The sequence below is a fragment of the Mustelus asterias genome, chromosome 5 (assembly GCF_964213995.1).
Source record: "Mustelus asterias chromosome 5, sMusAst1.hap1.1, whole genome shotgun sequence".
Classification (NCBI taxonomy): domain Eukaryota; kingdom Metazoa; phylum Chordata; class Chondrichthyes; order Carcharhiniformes; family Triakidae; genus Mustelus; species Mustelus asterias.
Window position 1 is genome coordinate 47,094,394 of NC_135805.1, and position 18,096 is coordinate 47,112,489.

Genomic DNA, 18,096 nt, shown 5'->3' on the forward strand with positions numbered 1-18,096 from the left:
TTTACCCACTAATCCCTCTAACCTACGCATCTCAGGACACTAAGGGGCAATTTTTTAGCATGGCCAATCAACCTAACCCGCACATCTTCGGACTGTGGGAGGAAACCGGAGCACCCGGAGGAAACCCACGCAGACACGGGGAGAATGTGCAAACTCTACACAAACCCAAGCCGGGAATCAAACCCAGGTCCCTGGAGCTGTGAAGCAGCAGTGCTAACCACTGTGCTACCGTGCCGCCCCAATGCTAGGCATCCCCCATGCCTAGCATTGCTTTCAATGTTAAAAATACATTGATGTGTTCTCAATATTAATATTACATTTCTAGAGGCTCAGGCTACGTTTTGGAGATCCATAGTGGAAATCCCACCATGATGGTTGGCAATATTTATATTCCATTAAAAGCTAGTCTCAGTAATGTTATTCGTTCCCTAATGTCCTTTAGGGAAGAAAATCTGCCATCCCTGTGATTCCCAGACCCACTGAAATGGCTCTAACACGCCACTTAGTTCAAGGGGCAATTAGGGATGGGCAATAAATGCTGGCCTTGCCAGTAAAGCCCATATCCCATAAAAAAATAATCATGGGTTGTTCCCCCATGAACTGTTCAAGAATATAATGTGATTCTGCAGCACTTGTCATTCTTCATCAGTATCCTAAAAACATATTTTCTGCTTTAAGTTGCTTTTTCCTTAAAAACTGGAAATGTTACCAAATCAAATGAATTGCTTATATACACTAAAATCCTTGCTTTCAATCGAGAAACCAGAAGAAGAGCAGCATGGTGGCACAATGGTGGCACAACTGTTCCCTCACAGCGCCAGGGACCCAAATTCAGTTCTGACCTCAGGTGACGGGCCAGAATTTTACCGGCACGTCCACCCGATTGCGGGCGTGGGTGAGGCTCGGAGAACGGCATTCTCCGTTGGCCTTGGGCGGTATCGTACGAACCTCGGGCGGACATGCCGGTAAAATTCCGCCCTCTGTGTGAATTTTGCACATTCTCCCCGTGTCTGCGTGGGTTTCCTCCGAGTGCTCCGGTTTTTTCCTACAGTCCAAAGATGTGAAGATTGGGTTGATTAGCCATGTTAAATTGCTCCTTAGTGTCAGTAGGACTAGCAGGGTAAATATGTTGGGGATACGGGGATAAGACCTGGGTGTGATCGTTGTCGGTACAGACTCAATGGGCTGAATGGCCTTCTTCTGAACTGTGGGGATTCTATTCTATTCTATGGAAGACTGAGCAACATTCTCAGAAAAGCATGTAGTTGAATTTTATTTAGCAATAATATTTATTAAATAAATTCTTACCACCAAACGCAGGTCTCATTGTGAAATCATGATCATCCACTCTGAGCAGGTTTTCGGACTTTGTCGCTGGAACTTTGGTTAAATCCGGAATTTTCCTTATTATGGGACTGCAGAGGAGCAAAACATTTGATCACTTCCACTGTCCTCAGAAATATTTCATTAACAACATGGCAATGTGTCTAATACGAGATCATATAAGGGGGAGGCGATGGCCTAGTGGTATTATCGCCAGACTATTAATCCAGAAACTCAGCTAATGTTCTGGGAATCTGGGTTCAAATCCCGCTACGGTAGCTGGTGGAATTTGAATTCAATTAAAAATATCTGGAATTAAGAATCTACTAATGACCATGAAACCATTGTCGATTGTCGGAAAATCCCATCTGGTTCACTAATGTCCTTTAGGGAAGGAAATCTGCTGTCCTTACCCGGTCTGGCCTACATGTGACTCCAGAGCCACAGCAATTTGGTTGACTCTCAAGTGCCCTCCAGGGGCAACTAGGGATGAGCAATAAATCCTTGCCAGCCAGCGATGCCCATGTCCCACGAACCATATTTAAAAAATAAGTGGAGCATTTTATAAAACGATTTATTTATTTTTGGCATATAATATTGACATGAATTCACTTTTTCTGAAAGTCAGTACCTCCCTTTATTCAAATTATTTTCTCTTTATCCCATGCCATATTTCACCCGAGTGAGAGCTCTACCTCTGTCTATGTTACTCCAAAAGGGAGCTATGAGAAGTAGTTTGTTTTTGGCTCTTTTACTGACTTTCCCTTCTCCCATAGAGGAAACACCAGATGTATCCAAACCACTTTGCTCTGGCCTGAGTTTTACTGGTAAGAGAATTAGCAGGCATGAGCCACCAGTTTGTGGTGCCGTAATACTTCGGCACACTGTGTCATTCCACATTACTGCCTGTTCTTTTCTTAGTTTTTAAACAATGATCATGACAATTACTGGCAAAGCTTTTTGAAGGTAACAACAAAGGTTTATTAAATGTAAACAGAAAATGCTGGATAAAGTCAGCAGGTCTGGCAGCATCTGTGGAGAGAGAAACACAGTGAACATTTCGAGTCCATATGACCCTTCTACAGAACTGAAAAGGGATAGAAATGTGATGAATTGTATACTGGGAGAGGGGGGTAGGGCAGAATGGAAAGTCAGTGATAGGTTGGAGGTAAGGAGAGATTGACAAGATGTCATGGATATGAGATAAAGGGGATGTTCGAATCAAGATGAGGAGGAATTTCTTTAGCCAGAGGGTGGTGAATCTATGGAATTCATTGCCACAGAACGGTGGAGACCAAGTCATTGATTATATTTAAGATAGAGATAGATAGGCTCTTGGTTGCTAAGGGGATCAAAGGTATGGAGAAAAGGCGGGAGAATGGGGTCGAGAAACTTATCAGCCATGATTGAATGGTGGAGCAGACACAATGGGCTGAATGGCCTAATTCTGCTCCTATATCTTATGGCCTTATGTTAATGCTGCCATTAGAGACTGAAGAATGTTAATAGTAGCAAAGTTAGGATAGCAGAATGTGTTAATAGGAGAATAAATGTCAATGCTCAGTGGGAGAAAATCTGAACAAGGGGCAGTATATTTTTCTTTTGTTGCAGATGCTCTCTCCACAGGGGCAGTACGGTAGCACAGTGGTTAGCACTGCTGCTTCACGGCTCCAGGGACCTGAGTTCGATTCCCGGCTTGGGTCACTGTCTGTGTGGAGTTTGCACATTCTCCTCGTGTCTGTGTGGGTTTCCTCCGGGTGCTCCGGTTTCCTCCCACAGTCCAAAGATGTGCGGGTTAGGTTGATTGGCCATGCTAAAATTGCCCCTTAGTGTCCTGAGATGTGTAGGTTAGAGGGATTAGCGGGTAAATATGTAGGAATATGGGGGTAGGGCCTGGGTGGGATTGTGGTCGGTGCAGACTCGATGGGCCAAATGGCCTCTTTCTGCACTGTAGAGTTTCTGTGATTTCTGTGAGATGCTGCCACACCTGCTGAGTTTACCCAGCATTTTCTGTTTCCATTTCAGATTTCCAGCATCCGCTGTATTTTGCTGTTGAGAAGGCTTATTACTGTTAAGGATTAACATTTGCTATTTCTTGACCAATTGTGTTTATTTATAATGTGTGAGAAGCAGTAAAGATGAATGGGACCAATAGAATTGCTCTTGCGGAGAGCCAGCACAGACAAACTGGGCTGAATGGCTGTGCTGTCACCATTCTGTGGTTTTGTAAATATAAGTAAGAGTAATAAACAACAAAACATAGATTAGACTGAAACATTATTCGCTAAATCATTACTCAACAACATGGCTGCTGAAATAAATCCTTAAAAACCCAACTTTAAAAAACTTTCATCAACTGGAAGTGCTCAACTCTAATTTATGTTGCATTTAAATCCTGGGGTCTTAAAACTGTTGGTTTCACATGTTGGAATTGATGAGGGGTCACACGACACCAGGTTATAGTCCAACAGGTTTACTTGAATTCACAAGCTTTTGGAGCGCTGCTCCTTCGTCAGGTGAAGTGCTCTGAAAGCTCGTGATTTCAAATAAAGCTGTTGGACTATAATCTGGTGTTGTGTGACCTCTCACCTCATCCACTCCAGTCCAGCACCAGCATCTTCACATATTGGAATTGGTGATCTCTTTTTTCTTGATTAGCTATGGAATAGTTTTGTCGGAAATTATCCTCCTCTGAAACAATCAGAAATGGTTATTTTCAAAGTGGCCACCAGTTTCAACTTGAGCTTCCCAGTAAGCTGTCAGAGTCTTGACTACCAATGTAGGGATTTGAATAAGTAAAGTATCAAACTGTGGCAGTTTTGGGGGAACAGACAACATCAGTCTGATTCAAAACATTGGCTCTACTCTCTCTCCACAGATGCTGTCAAACCTGCTGAGATTTTCCAGCATTTTTCTGTTTTTGTTTCAGATTCCGGCATCTGCAGTATTTTGCATATTTCCTTCTGCTTTCCTTGGTCAATTCCTGTTAATGGTAATAGAATGCAATCAGGAGACCTCGAAGTATTTTAAGGGCAAGTTTACTCCTACCTTTCAGACTTGGATATATCCCCAACTTGATAGCCTTTTAGTTGATGGACTGAACCCAATACTTTAAATTTCCTAAATGTCATCCTGGTTCTTTGGTATCATTTTCAACTGTGGGTCAAGCGATTGAAGGTCTGAGTCCCATTGCAGGACTTAAGCATATAATCCAGGATGACACTTCAGAGTAGCAATGAGCAGATGCTGTACTGATGTCATCTTTTGGGTTAGAATGTTAAATGGAGTTCTGTCCAAATAAATGTAAAAGATCCCACGCTATTTGAAAAGCAGCAGAAAAAGTCATCTGGCCAAACTTAATCCCTCAAACAACACCTATGGAAAAATGCTAATTGACCACATAGCTATTCGTGGAGACATGAATTATACAAATTGGCAGCTGCATTGATTTACATAACAATAGTTACTACTCTTCCCAAGTAATTCATTGGCTGAGACCATTTTGGGATGTCCTGCGGACATACAAGTGCAAGATTTTTCTTGTTTTCTTTTCTCTGTACAGTGGGTGTGTTAACAAGAATCTTGCTGTGTTCCAAACTGTGTTTCTTATATATAGGAACCTGTAAATCAGCAGTCACAGTTGTGGTGGTCTCCTGTAGTTTTGAAGAGCTGGGTAAACTTTACAGAGTGCAAAGCTGTGGCCCATCGGGAAAGACCAGGAGAATGGTTATGACTGTTGATTGGCGAAATCAGCAACTACCAAAGTTCAAATTAAAGCTTTGACATGAAGTCAAATACTGTATAAATCAATCTCATGCCTCGGATAGCAAACTTGGCAAAAACAGCGTATAAAATCTTTTTATGCTTCCAGCTGTTATGATCAGGCTGGATAATATATGTTCAGAAACAGACTTCTCTCATCCAAGCTGCACCAGTGCAAACGAAATGAATGCCGGGGCAACAAAAAAGCACTGAAAATCTGACATGATTTACTGATGTATCACCAAAGGATGATTCAGACCCACCTGATGGAAAGCATCATTTAAAGGAACCCAGAATCCCTGTGCTTTCATAGAATCATAGAATCCCTACAGTGCAGAAGGAGGCCATTCGGCCTATCAAGCCTGCACCGAAAACAATTCCACCTAGTCCCTATCCCTGTAACCCCACATATTTACCCAGCCAATCCACCTGACACTAAGGAGCTATTTATCATGACCAATCCACCTAACCTACACAGCTTTGGACTGTGGGAGAAAATCGGAGCACCTGGAGGAAACCCACATAGACACAGGGAAAAAGTGTAAACTCCACACAGTGACCTGAGGTGGGAACTGAACCAGGACCCTGGTGCTGTGAGGCAATAGTGCTAACCTCTGTGCCACCATGCCACCCAAGTTAGGCTATTAACCCAACACATAGTATGTGACGATATATATTTAACTTCTCTATCCCAGCAAAGCATATCTTTTATAAACTATTTTATGGTATCTTTCTGAAATAAATCAATCTGAATTTCACAATTTGTTGATCTAGAATAGTTAATGGTATCACTTGGAATCTCAGTCACAAACAATATTTTCAAAGATCATAGCAGAAAATGTCTATTTAAAGTGGCATGTTTTAAGAATTTCAATGTAAATGGTTATGTGCAGCGGACATTATGCCTTGCATGTCCAAATTCAACAGTATTCGTTGTTTTTGTAATGGGAGTATTTGGAAGTGTTTTGCCATAATGATACCGTAATGAAATTAATTCCTGTAAAAAATGATCTTCTTTGAAGAATTACTTGAAAAAAACAGTGATTAACCAATGCCGTTCTGTCCAATCTATTTTAAGTCGACTCAGTTCAATGCTGCTTAACTGAAATTATATTTTTCAAGCATTGCTTACTTCAATGCATCAATCAATTCAAAACTTTAACACGGAAAATGACTTTGAATTATCGGGGTAGATGGTATCTGGAATCTGTACAAATATTCAAAAATGTATTGGAAACCTTAACTCCTGCAATGTGTTTAAATTCAAGATTCTAAAGTAAAATTAAAGTTTATTTATTAATCACAAGTAGGCTTACATTAACACGGCAATGAAGTTACTGTGAAAATCTGCTTGTCGCCACACTCCAGCGCCTGTTTGGATACACTGAGGGAGGATTTAGCATGGCCAATGCATCAAACCAGCACATCTTTCAGACTGTAGGAAGGAACTGGAGCACCTGGAGGAAACCCACGCAGGCACAAGGAGAACGTGCAGACTCCTCACAGACAATGACTCAAGCCGGGAATCAAACCTGGGTCCCTGGCACGGCGAGGCAGCAGCACTAACCACTGTGCTACCGTGCCGCCCTTCCCCAGCTGAAGCAAAAGTTCCAGTGGTCATGAAGGGAACCTTGCCTCTGATTTCTCCTAGCCAGTGGCAGGTGCTAGTCAATCACCACTTTAAAAGTATATATTTGCAAAGTAACTAAGGTGCATTTAATTGAATACATACAATCCTGTGTGTTTCACAGTTGCAAATTATTAAATGAAAAATAGCAAAAATGCTACAAGGCTTCCCATTATATTTTTGATCGGATTTGATTTATTATTGTCACATGTATTGGGTCACTGTCTGTGTGGAGTTTGCACATTCTCCTCGTGTCTGTGTGGGTTTCCTCCGGGTGCTCTGATTTCCTCCCACAGTCCAAAGATGTGCGGGTTAGGTTGATTGGCTATGCTAAAATTGCCCTTAGTGTCCTGAGATGCGTAGGTTAGAGGGATTAGTGGGTAAATATGTAGGAATATGGGGGTAGGGCCTGGGTGGGATTGTGGTCGGTGCAGACTCGATGGGCCGAATGGCCTCTTTCTGTACTGTAGGGTTTCTCTGATTAGTAAATAGTGAAAGGTATTGCTTCTTGCGCGCTATACAGACGATAGCATAAACTATATTTAACCACAGCATATCTTCTATAGTCTATAAATACATATATAAAACATTGCATTTACTCTGAGGAAAACAAGAGTTGAGACGACCTTTGTCAATATTTTAAGCTAACTTATTGTTACCTACTCAAAGAACTTAAAAAAAGGTTTTAAAAAATGAATAACCTGAGCTAATAATTCATGAATAATTGGTACAATTCTTTCAGCGTCTGGGCAGTCCAGCACAATCCTCAAAACATATCCAAATTTATTCCAAATCCGCCAAACTGCAGAGAATTAATTTGCCATTCCAGTGTTGCCGAAACCAACAGAACAAGAGATGAGGAGATCGCTGTGGGATGCACTACGCCTAAAAAGAGGTCAAAGTCCTTCTGTGGTTTTTAGCTTTTCATTTGACTGTTCTTTTTCAAGTGAAAATAGGTTCATAATTTTCACTTTCCACTTGCCTACTAGTCAAGAACTAATTCCGTTTATTCTTTAATTACAAAAAAAATGTATTTTCATCAATCACACCTACTACGTACAACAGTAAGTGATGCAGTTTTCTCTCAGTGAGATTACTTTCCCTGTCAAGACTCCTTACCTGCCCTGTTTGGGGCGTTCTACCTGAGGTGCCCACCTCCTCTTCCTGTGCTTCTTGCTTTCAGCAGCTATCGTCAGGCAGCAGAGTATCAGCATCGTTTTTAAAAAATAAGGCATGATTTGCAAAATCGAGGCAATCCCAGCAATAGTCCTGTTGAACCCTGCAGTGCGAATCACTTCTCGTTTAAACATTGAATCGATTTGGTTTTTTTACTCCAGCAGCATTGTCCGGTTGATGGCGCGGCTGACGCTCCTGCAATGTGTTAGGTTCGCGTTCAGAGTGATCTCCCGCTCGTCACACTTCCGACTGCCCTGTTCTGCAAACCGCTGGAGCAACTTCGGTGTCGGCGCTGCTTTGTGATTGACAGGGGACCATTATACATTAAGCCGGCAATCGCAGCCTAGCGAGTTATTAAGCTGCTCTTTCTCTACACCCTGGGTATGACTGTAACACTGTATTCTGCACCCTCTCCTTTCCTTCTCCCCTATGGACTCTATGAACGGTATGTTTTGTTTGTATAGCGGGCAAGAATTCACTGTATCCCAGTACATGTGACAATAATAAATCAGTTCAATTATCTTGCAGGTTGGCACTTTCAGAGATCAAATCAGGGTACAATAAATGGCACAGTGGTTAGCACTGCTGCCTCACAGTGCCAGGAGCCCTGGTTCAATTTCCAGCTCGGGTGTCTGTGTGGAGTTTGCATATTCTCTCCGTGTTTGCATGGGTTTCCTCCGGGTGCTCCGGTTTTCTTCCCCAGTCCGAAAGACATGCTGGTTAGGTGCGTTGCCTATGCTGAATTCTCCCTCTGTACCCAAGCAGGCACCGGAATGTGATGACGAGGAGATTTTCACAGTAACTTCATTGCAATGTTAATGTCATAGAATCCTTACAGTACAGGAGGCGGCCATTCAGCCCATCAAGTCTGCACCAACCACAATCCTACCCATGCCCTATCTCAGTAACCCTACATATTTACCCTGTTAATCCCCTGACACAGTAAGAAGTTTAACAACACCAGGTTAAAGTCCAACAGGTTTATTTGGTAGCAAAAGCCACACAAGCTTTCGGAGCTGCAAGCCCCTTCTTCAGGTGAGTGGGAATTCTGTTCACAAACAGAGCATATAAAGACACAGACTTAATTTACATGAATAATGGTTGGAATGCGAATACTTACAACTAATCAAGTCTTTAAGAAACAAAACAATGTTTGGATACACTGTTTGGATACACTGAGGGAGGATTTAGCATGGCCAATGCATCTAACCAGCACATCTTTCAGACTGTAGGAAGGAACTGGAGCACCTGGAGGAAACCCACAGACACAAGGAGAACGTGCAGACTCCGCACAGACAATGACTCAAGCCAGGAATCAAACCTGGGTCCCTGGCACGGCGAGGCAGCAGCACTAACCACAATCCCCTGACACCAGGGACAATTTAGCATGGCCAATCATCCTAACCCACACATCTTTGGACTGTGAGAGGAATGATGTGGAGATGCCGGCGTTGGACTGGGGTAAGCACAGTAAGAGCTCTCAACACCAGGTTAAAGTCCAACAGGTTTATTTGGTAGCACAAGCCACAAGCTTTCGGAGCACTGCTCCTTCATCAGGTGAGTGGGAGTTGTGTTCACAAACAGGACATATAAAGACACAAACTCAATTTACAAGATAATGGTTGGAATGCTAGTCTTTACAGGTAATCAAGCCTTAAAGATACAGACAATGTAAGTGGAGAGAGGATTAAGCACAGGTTAAAGGGCTGTGAATTGTCTCCAGCCAGGACAGTTAGTGAGATTTTGCAAGCCTAGGTAAGTCATGGGGGTTACAGATAGTGTGGCATGAATCCAAGATCCCGGTTGAGGCCGTCCTCATGTGTGCGGAACTTGGCTATCAGTTTCTTCTCAGCGATTCTGCGTTGTCCAAGGCGGCCTTCACGTCACACGACAACGCAGAATCACTGAGCAGAAACTGATAGCCAAGTTCCGCACACATGAAGACGGCCTCAACCGGGATCTTGGGTTCATGTCACACTATCTGTAACCCACACGACTTGCCTGGGCTTGCAAAATCTCACTAACTGTCCTGGCTGGAGACAATACACACCTCTTTAACTTGTGCTTAACCCCCTCTCCACTCACATTGTCTGTACCTTTAAGGCTTGATTACCTGTAAAGACTCACATTCCAACCATTATCTTGTAAATTGAGTTTGTGTCTTTATATGCCCTGTTTGTGAACACAACTCCCACTCACCTGATGAAGGAGCAGTGCTCCAAAAGCTTGTGGCTTGTGCTACCAAATAAACCTGTTGGACTTTAACCTGGTGTTGTGAGACTCCTTACTGTGAGAGGAAACCAGAGCACCTGGGGGAAACTCACGCAGACATGGGAAGAATGCGCAAACTCCACAGTCACCCGAGGCCAGAATTGAACCCGGGTCCCTGGTGCTGTGAGGCAGCAGTGCTAACCACTGTGCCACCCAAAGTAAATCTACTTAAACAATAAGAAAACAAGAAAAAAATTGGGGACTCGACGGTACGGGGGTCGGACTGGCGTTTTTGTGGACGCAGGCAGGAGTCTCGGATGGTGGTCTGCCTCCCTGGGGCCGGGATCCAGGATGTCGCTGGTCGATTCCCAGAAATCCTGAGGGGGGAGGGAGAGGAGCCAGAGGTAGCGGTACGTATTGGTACCGCTGATGTGGGAAGGAAGGGGGAAGGGGTCATGAAAAGAGAGTATAGGGAATTAGGGAGACAGCTGAGAAGGAGGAAAGCAAAGGTAGTAATCTCAGGATTGCTGCCTGTGCCACGGGAGGGTGAGGGCAGGAATGGAGTGAGGTGGAGGATGAATGTGTGGCTGAGGGACTGGTGCAGGGGGCAGGGATTCAGGTTCCTGGACCATTGGGACCTCTTTAGGGCCAGGTGAGACCTGTACACAAAAGGCGGGTGGCACTTGAATCCCAGGGGGACCAATATCCTGGCGGGAAGGTTGGCTAAGGCTACTGGGGAGAGTTTAAACTCGATAGGTTGGGGGGAGGGGATCGAGACGAGGTGACTGGGAGCGAGGAAGTTACCTCGCAAACAGAGAAGGGTTATAGACGGTGCAAGAGGGAGGATGGACGGGGGATAGAGAAGGGGAGAGCTCAGACCAAAGGATTGAGATGTGTTTACTTTAATGCCAGGAGTATAGTGAATAAAGGGGATGAGCTCAGAGCGTGGATTGATGCCTGGAAGTGTGATGTGGTGGCCATTACGGAGACTTGGATGTCTCAGGGACAGGACTGGATACTACAGGTGCCGGGATTCAGATGTTTCAGGAAGGGCAGGGAGGGAGGCAAGAGAGGGGGTGGAGTGGCACTGCTGATCAGGGATAGTGTCACAGCTGTAGAGAAGATGTATGCTGTGGAGGGATTGTCCACAGAGTCTCTGTGGGTGGAAGTTCGGAGTGGGAAGGGGTCGATCACTTTGCTGGGAGTTTTCTATAGGCCGCCCAATAGTGACAGGGAGGTGGAGGAGCAGATAGGGAAACAGATCCTGGAGAGTTGCAATAATAGCAGAGTTGTTGTGATGGGAGACTTTAATTTCCCAAACATAGATTGGAATATCCCTAGGGTAAGGGGATTGGATGGGGAGGAGTTTGTTAGGTGTGTTCAGGAGGGTTTCCTGACACAGCATGTGGACAAGCCTACAAGAGGAGAGGCTGTACTTGATCTGATACTGACCAATGAGCTTGGACAGGGTCAGATCTCTCAGTGGGAGAGCATCTTGGGGATAGCGATCATAACTCTATCTCCTTTATGCTTGCATTGGAAAAAGAGAGGGCCAGGCAAGCTAGGAAAGCGTTTATATGGAGTAAGGGGAAATATGAAGACATAAGGCAGCAAATTAGAGGAGTAAATTGGAAGGAGGTATTCTCGGGGAAATCTACAGAAGAGAGGTGGCAATTTTTCAAGGAGTGTCTGTCTAGGGTTCTACAGGACAATGTTCCGAGCAGACAGGGAGGAGTTGGTAGGTTAAAGGAACCGTGGTGCACGAAAGCTGTGCGGGACCTAGTCGAGAAGAAAAGGAAAGCGTACAAAAGGTTCAGAGAGCTTGGCGAAGATAGGGATCTAGATGAGTATACGGCTTGTAGGAAGGGACTAAAGAAGGAAATTAGGAGAGCCAGAAGGGGTCACGAGAAGGCCTTGGCAAGTAGAATTAGGGAAAACCCTAAGGCGTTCAATAAATATGTGAAGAGTAAAAGGATGAGACGTGAAGGAATAGGGCCTATAAAAGGTGAAGGCGGGAAAATCTGTACGGAACCAGTAGAAATGGCAGAGGTGCTTAATGAGTATTTTGCCTCGGTTTTCACAGAGGAGAAGGACATGGGTGGATGTACTGTGGGCTTGCGGTGGACTGAAAAGATTGAGTATGTGGACTTTAACAAAGAGGTTGTGCTGGAATCTTTGAATGGCATCAAGATAGATAAGTCGCCGGGTCCGGATGGGATGTACCCCAGGTTACTGTGGGAGGCGAGGGAAGAGATTGCAGAGCCTCTGGCGATGATCTTTGCATCGTCGATAGAGATGGGAGAGGTGCCGGAGGATTGGAGGATTGCGGATGTGGTTCCTATTTTCAAGAAGGGGAATAGGGATAGCCCAGGAAATTACCGACCGGTGAGTCTAACCTCAGTGGTTGGTAAGCTGATGGAGAAGATCCTGAGGGACAAGATTTATGAGCATTTGGAGAGGTTTAGTATGCTCAAGAATACTCAGCATGGCTTTGTCAAAGGCAGATCGTGCCTTACGAGCCTGGTGGAGTTCTTCGAAAATGTGACTAAACACGTTGACGAAGGGAAAGTGGTAGATGTGGTTTATATGGATTTTAGCAAGGCGTTCGATAAGATCCCCCATGCAAGGCTTCTCGAAAAAGTGAGAGGGCGTGGGATCCAAGGGGCTGCTGCCCTGTGGATCCAGAACTGGCTTGCCCAAAGGAAGCAGAGAGTGTGTATAGATGGGTCTTTTTCTAATTGGAGGTCGGTCACCAGTGATGTGCCCCAGGGATCTGTTCTGGGTCCCTTGCTGTTTGTCATTTTCATAAATGACCTGGATGAGGAAGTGGAGGGATGGGTTGGTAAGTTTGCCGACGACACGAAGGTTGGTGGGGTTGTGGATAGTCTGGAGGGATGTCAGAAGTTACAGAGGGACATAGATAGGATGCAAGACTGGGCGGCGAAGTGGCAGATGGACTTCAACCCAGATAAATGCGTCGTGGTCCATTTTGGCAGGTCGAATGGGATGAAGGAGTACAATATAAAGGGAAAGACTCTTAGTATGGTAGAGGATCAGAAGGACCTTGGGTCCGGGTCCATAGGACTCTAAAATCGGCCCCGCAGGTGGAGGAGGTGGTTAAGAAGGCGTATGGTGTGCTGGCCTTTATCAATTGAGGGATTGAGTTTAGGAGTCCGGGGATAATGATGCAGCTATATAAGACCCTCGTCAGACCCCACTTGGAGTACTGTGCTCAGTTCTGGTCGCCTCATTACAGGAAGGATGTGGAAAAGATTGAAAGGGTGCAGAGGAGATTTACAAGGATGTTGCCTGGATTAAGTGGCATGCCTTTTGAGGATAGGTTGAGGGAGCTCGGTCTTTTCTCCTTGGAGAGACGTAGGATGAGAGGAGACCTAATAGAGGTATATAAGATGTTGAGAGGCATAGATCGGGTGGACTCTCAGAGGCTTTTTCCCAGGGTGGAAATTGCTGCTACGAGAGGACACAGGTTTAAGATGCTGGGGGGTAGGTACAGGGGAAATGTTAGGGGGAAGTTTTTCACACAGAGGGTGGTGGGCGAGTGGAATCGGCTGCCATCAGTGGTGGTGGAGGCAAACTCAATAGGGTCTTTTAAGAGACTCCTGGATGAGTACATGGGACTTAATAGGATGGAGGGTTATAGGTAGGCCTAAAAGGTATGTTCGGCAGTTGGTTGTAGCATCTTTTTCTATAGTGGGGCAGTTAACCAACAGTTAACTGGATTAACCAGTTATACCAGTAATAATTTTAGATGGCATTCAGAGACTGAAATTTAAGCTTTGAACTACGGTGAGTAATAAATCTACATAATCTGAAAGCCACCCTTTAATCACTCTATATTTCTGTGGTGCAAGTTAATATGATCCAGATGTACCAGATATCAGTTCAGGCTCCAGTGCAGTTCTGCTTCAATGCAATATCCACCTGTTTTTACATGTCAAGCTGATTAAATTTAAATGAAAGCAAATAAAAATGGAATCATTGAGTGGCCATTAGAGACCATTCAACCGATCATCTCATGCTGCTTCTCTGCAAGAGCAACACAACCCCATGTCCCTGCCTTTCCCCCTGTATCCCTGCAAATGATTTCAGGCAATAGTCCAATTCCCAAGTCACTCTCAGGCACAGTGCAATATCCACCTGTTTTTACATGTCAAGCTGATTAAATTGAAATGTTATGTTCGGTACAACTTGTGGGGCCGAAGGGCCTGTTTTGTATGTTTCTAAAACCGGTCACTTTCTGCATGCATGCTTCGGATACGAGCTTATATCATTTTAAGGTGATGAGCATTTGTTCCTGAAGTGATACAAAGTATTTTTTTTACTACAGACCAGTGCTTAAAATCTGGAACACTGTGCCTGAGAGTGACTTGGGAATTGGACTATTGCCTGAAATCATTTGCAGGGATACAGGGGAAAAGGCAGGGACATGGGGTTGTGTTGCCCTTGCAGAGAAGCAGCATGAGATGATCAGTTGAATGGTCTCTAATGGCCACTCAATGATTCCATTTTTATTTGCTTTCATTTAAATTTAACCAGCTTGACATGTAAAAACAGGTGGATATTGCATTGAAGCAGAACTGCACTGGAGCCTGAACTGATATCTGGTACATCTGGATCATATTAGCTTGCACCACAGAAATATAGAGTGATTAAAGGGTGGCTTTCAGATGATGTAGATTTATTACTCACCGTAGTTCAAAGCTTAAATTTCAGTCTCTGAATGCCATCTAAAATTATTACTGGTATAACTGGTTAATCCAGTTAACTGTTGGTTAACTGCCCCACTGTAGAAAAAGATGCTACAGCCAACTGCCCAGTTAAACTTGATGTGGAATTGCTGGCATTGGACAGGGGTGGGCACAGTAAGTAGTCTCACAACACCAGGTTAAAGTCCAACAGGTTTATTTGGTAGCACAAGCTTTTGGAGGGGTACTCCGAAAGCTCATGCTACCAAATAAACCTGTTGGACTTTAACCTGGTGTTGTGAGACTACTTACTCAGTTAAACTTGGGCTTATTAACAGGATGTATCACTTAGTTAAACATGAAGTTAAAATTGGATCCTTCCTGGTATCTTGCTATTGTAAGGACTTTTAACACAAATCACTTTCAAAACACTATGGAGTGCTGCAGGCAAAGATAGCAAGTTGAACTAACCCCCAAGTCAGATATAAAAGTTATCACATCCAGTAATATGAAGTGCTTCACAAATTGACTGAGCATGCACCAGCCTCAGCTCAGGTTCCATTACCAAAAGCAAAAAATATCTAAAACCCCAACACAGTAGGCAATTAACATCTCTACAAGGCTTAAAAAGGTCCTTACTCATCTGTTGTATATGATGACCTCCAGTCATCATATACAACACAACTTGTCCGAATTCTGATGAAAGCCCAGGAATCAGGTTGGATTCATTGATTTAGCATCCGATATGCAGAAAACATTCCAAGGTACTTCACTGTAGCAAGATCAACAAAAATGACACTGAGTCAAAAGAAATGTTAGAAAATGTGACTAAAAGCCTGGAAAGAGGTAATTTTCCACAATTGCCTTAAAAGGAAAGGGAGGTGGAAAGCCCGAAAGCTTTACAGGAATGTTACATAGCAACATGGGCACATAGGAATTAGGAACAGCCCTTCGCGCCTGCTCCGCCATTCAATCAGATCATGGCTGATCACTCCCTGGTCTCAAATCCAGCTCCTCACCTGTTCCCCATATCCCTTTTCTTATTAGAAATATCTCTATCTCCTTCTTGAAACCAATGATTCAGACTTCAGCGCCCTCTGGGGCAGCGAGTTCCACAAATTCCACAATATTCCTCAATATATAGATGTAGTATATATGGACTTCAGCAAGGCATTTGATAAGGGGCCCCATGCAAGGCTTATTGAGAAAGTGAGGGGGCATGGGATCCAAGGGGACATTGCTTTGTGGATCCAGAACTGGCTTGCCCACAGAAGGCAAAGAGTGGTTATAGATGGGTCATATTCTGAATGGAGGTCGGTCACCAGTGGAGTGCCCCAGGGATCTGTTCTGGGACCCTTACTCTTTGTGATTTTTATAAATGACCTGGATGAGGAAGTGGAGGGATGGGTTGGTAAGTTTGCTGATGACACAAAGGTTGGAGGTGTTGTGGATAGTGTGGAGGGTTGTCAGAAGTTGCAGCGAGACATTGATAGGATGCAAGACTGGGCAGAGAAGTGGCATTTGGAGTTTAACCCAGATAAGTGTGAGGTGGGTCATTTTGGCAGGTCAAATAGGATGGCGGAATATAATATTAATGGTAGGGCTCTTGGTAGTGTGGAAGATCAGAAGGATCTTGGGGTCAGAGTTCATAGGACGCTCAAAACAGCTGTGCAGGTTGAGGCTGTGGTTAAGGCGGCGTACGGTGTATTGGCCTTTATTAATCAAGGAATTGAGTTTCTATATAGGACCCTGGTCAGACCCCACTTGGAGTACTGTGCTCAGTTCTGGTCGCCTCATTACAGGAAGCCATAGAAAGGGTGCAGAGGAGATTTACAAGGATGTTGCCTGTGTTGGGGGGGGGGGGGGCATGCCTTATGAGGATAGGTCGAGTGAGCTCGGCCTTTTCTCCTTGGAGAGACGAAGGATGAGGGGGTGACCTGATAGAGGTGTATAAGATATTGAGAGGTATTGATCGAGTGGACAGTCAGAGGCTTTTCCCTAGGGCTGAAATGGTTGCCACAAGAGGACACAGGTTTAAGGTGCTAGGGAGTAGGTACAGAGGAGATGTTAGGGGTAAGTTTTTCACTCAGAGGGTGGTGGGTGCGTGGAATGGGCTGCCAGCAACGGTGGTGATGGCGGATTCGATAGGGTCTTTTAAGAGACTTTTAGATAAATACATGGGACTTAGTAAGATAGAGGGTTATAGGTAAGCCTAGTAATCGCTAAGGTTCGGCACAACTTTGTGGGCTGAAGGGCCAGTATTGTGTAGTTTTTCTATGTTTCTAAATTCACCACCCTCTGCAGCTAGTAGTTCCTCCTCATCTCAGTTTTAAAGCTACCGCCTCTCAACCTGTACCTGTGCCTCTTGTTCAAGATTGCCCCACAAGAGGAAACAGTTACAACAGTGCTTGGATGACACTGCCAATGGTAAAGGGGTTTCAAAGATAGAGGTCAGAGTTTGAGGAAAGCAGAGTTCTTGGAACTAAAGAGTGTGCTGGAAATACTCAACAGGTCTGGCAGCATGTGTAGAGAAGCAGAATGTTGAGTTGAATATAACTTCAGAACACATTATTTTAATTGTGTTTAATTCACTGACACTTATCTTCCAGAAATGCCTACCCTGAAGCTCTGCTCTTCTCTCTGACAGGATTTCTGTTTATTTTACTTGGTGCTTTCCATTTTCCTCCTAGTGTTTGGTTAAGGTATCTGAAACTAATTTTCACAGCCACATCCCCTTCCTCAGTAACTGTCTTGAGCTGACTTATTCTACGTGGATTCCAACTGAAGTTCCATCATTCTTGTTTCAGATCCAGCCAGGAATAGTGGTATCCGAGACATACTATATTGCTCAGACTGTGCAGTCGCATGCACGCACATACATTTCAAGACTCTCAAAACTCCACATATATTGCTAGATCTATTTCCAACACACTTTTTTCTGATTTCCATCATCCACAATATTTTTATTTTTGTAGTTCCTGGAACCTTGGAGGAGATTGCAAAGAAAGAGAGGGATAAAGCCATGAAATTTGAACATAAGAATGTGTTGGGAGATCAGAAGTCATTGATGTACAAGCAAGAATTAGTGGGGGTTCGAAACAGCCAGAGCGGAGATCAAATTTATGAAAGGTGTAAGGTTAAGAGGCAGGCCAGAGTATTGAAATAGTTGAATTTGGAAGTGATAAGGACATGCAGCGTAATGGATAAGCTGTGGAGATGGACAATGTTATGAAGATGGAATTACACCCAACAGGTCATAAAGCCAAACCGTTTGGCTGAAACTGAGAGGTA

General features: G+C 44.2%; 1 protein-coding gene across 1 annotated transcript in view; it reads right to left on the reverse strand.

The window, feature by feature from the left end:
- LOC144494083 (gamma-aminobutyric acid receptor subunit rho-2-like) overlaps nucleotides 1-8,096 on the reverse strand; it is a 53,277-nt gene extending 45,181 nt beyond the window's left edge. The window contains exons 1-2 of the mRNA XM_078213660.1: nucleotides 7,832-8,096; nucleotides 1,309-1,415 (exon numbers count right to left, since the gene is read on the reverse strand). Of these exons, the coding sequence (XP_078069786.1) occupies nucleotides 1,309-1,415; nucleotides 7,832-8,022 (298 nt within the window). The 5' untranslated portion in view covers nucleotides 8,023-8,096. The remainder of the gene's footprint in view (nucleotides 1-1,308; nucleotides 1,416-7,831) is intronic.
- Nucleotides 8,097-18,096: the final 10,000 nt, after the last annotated feature.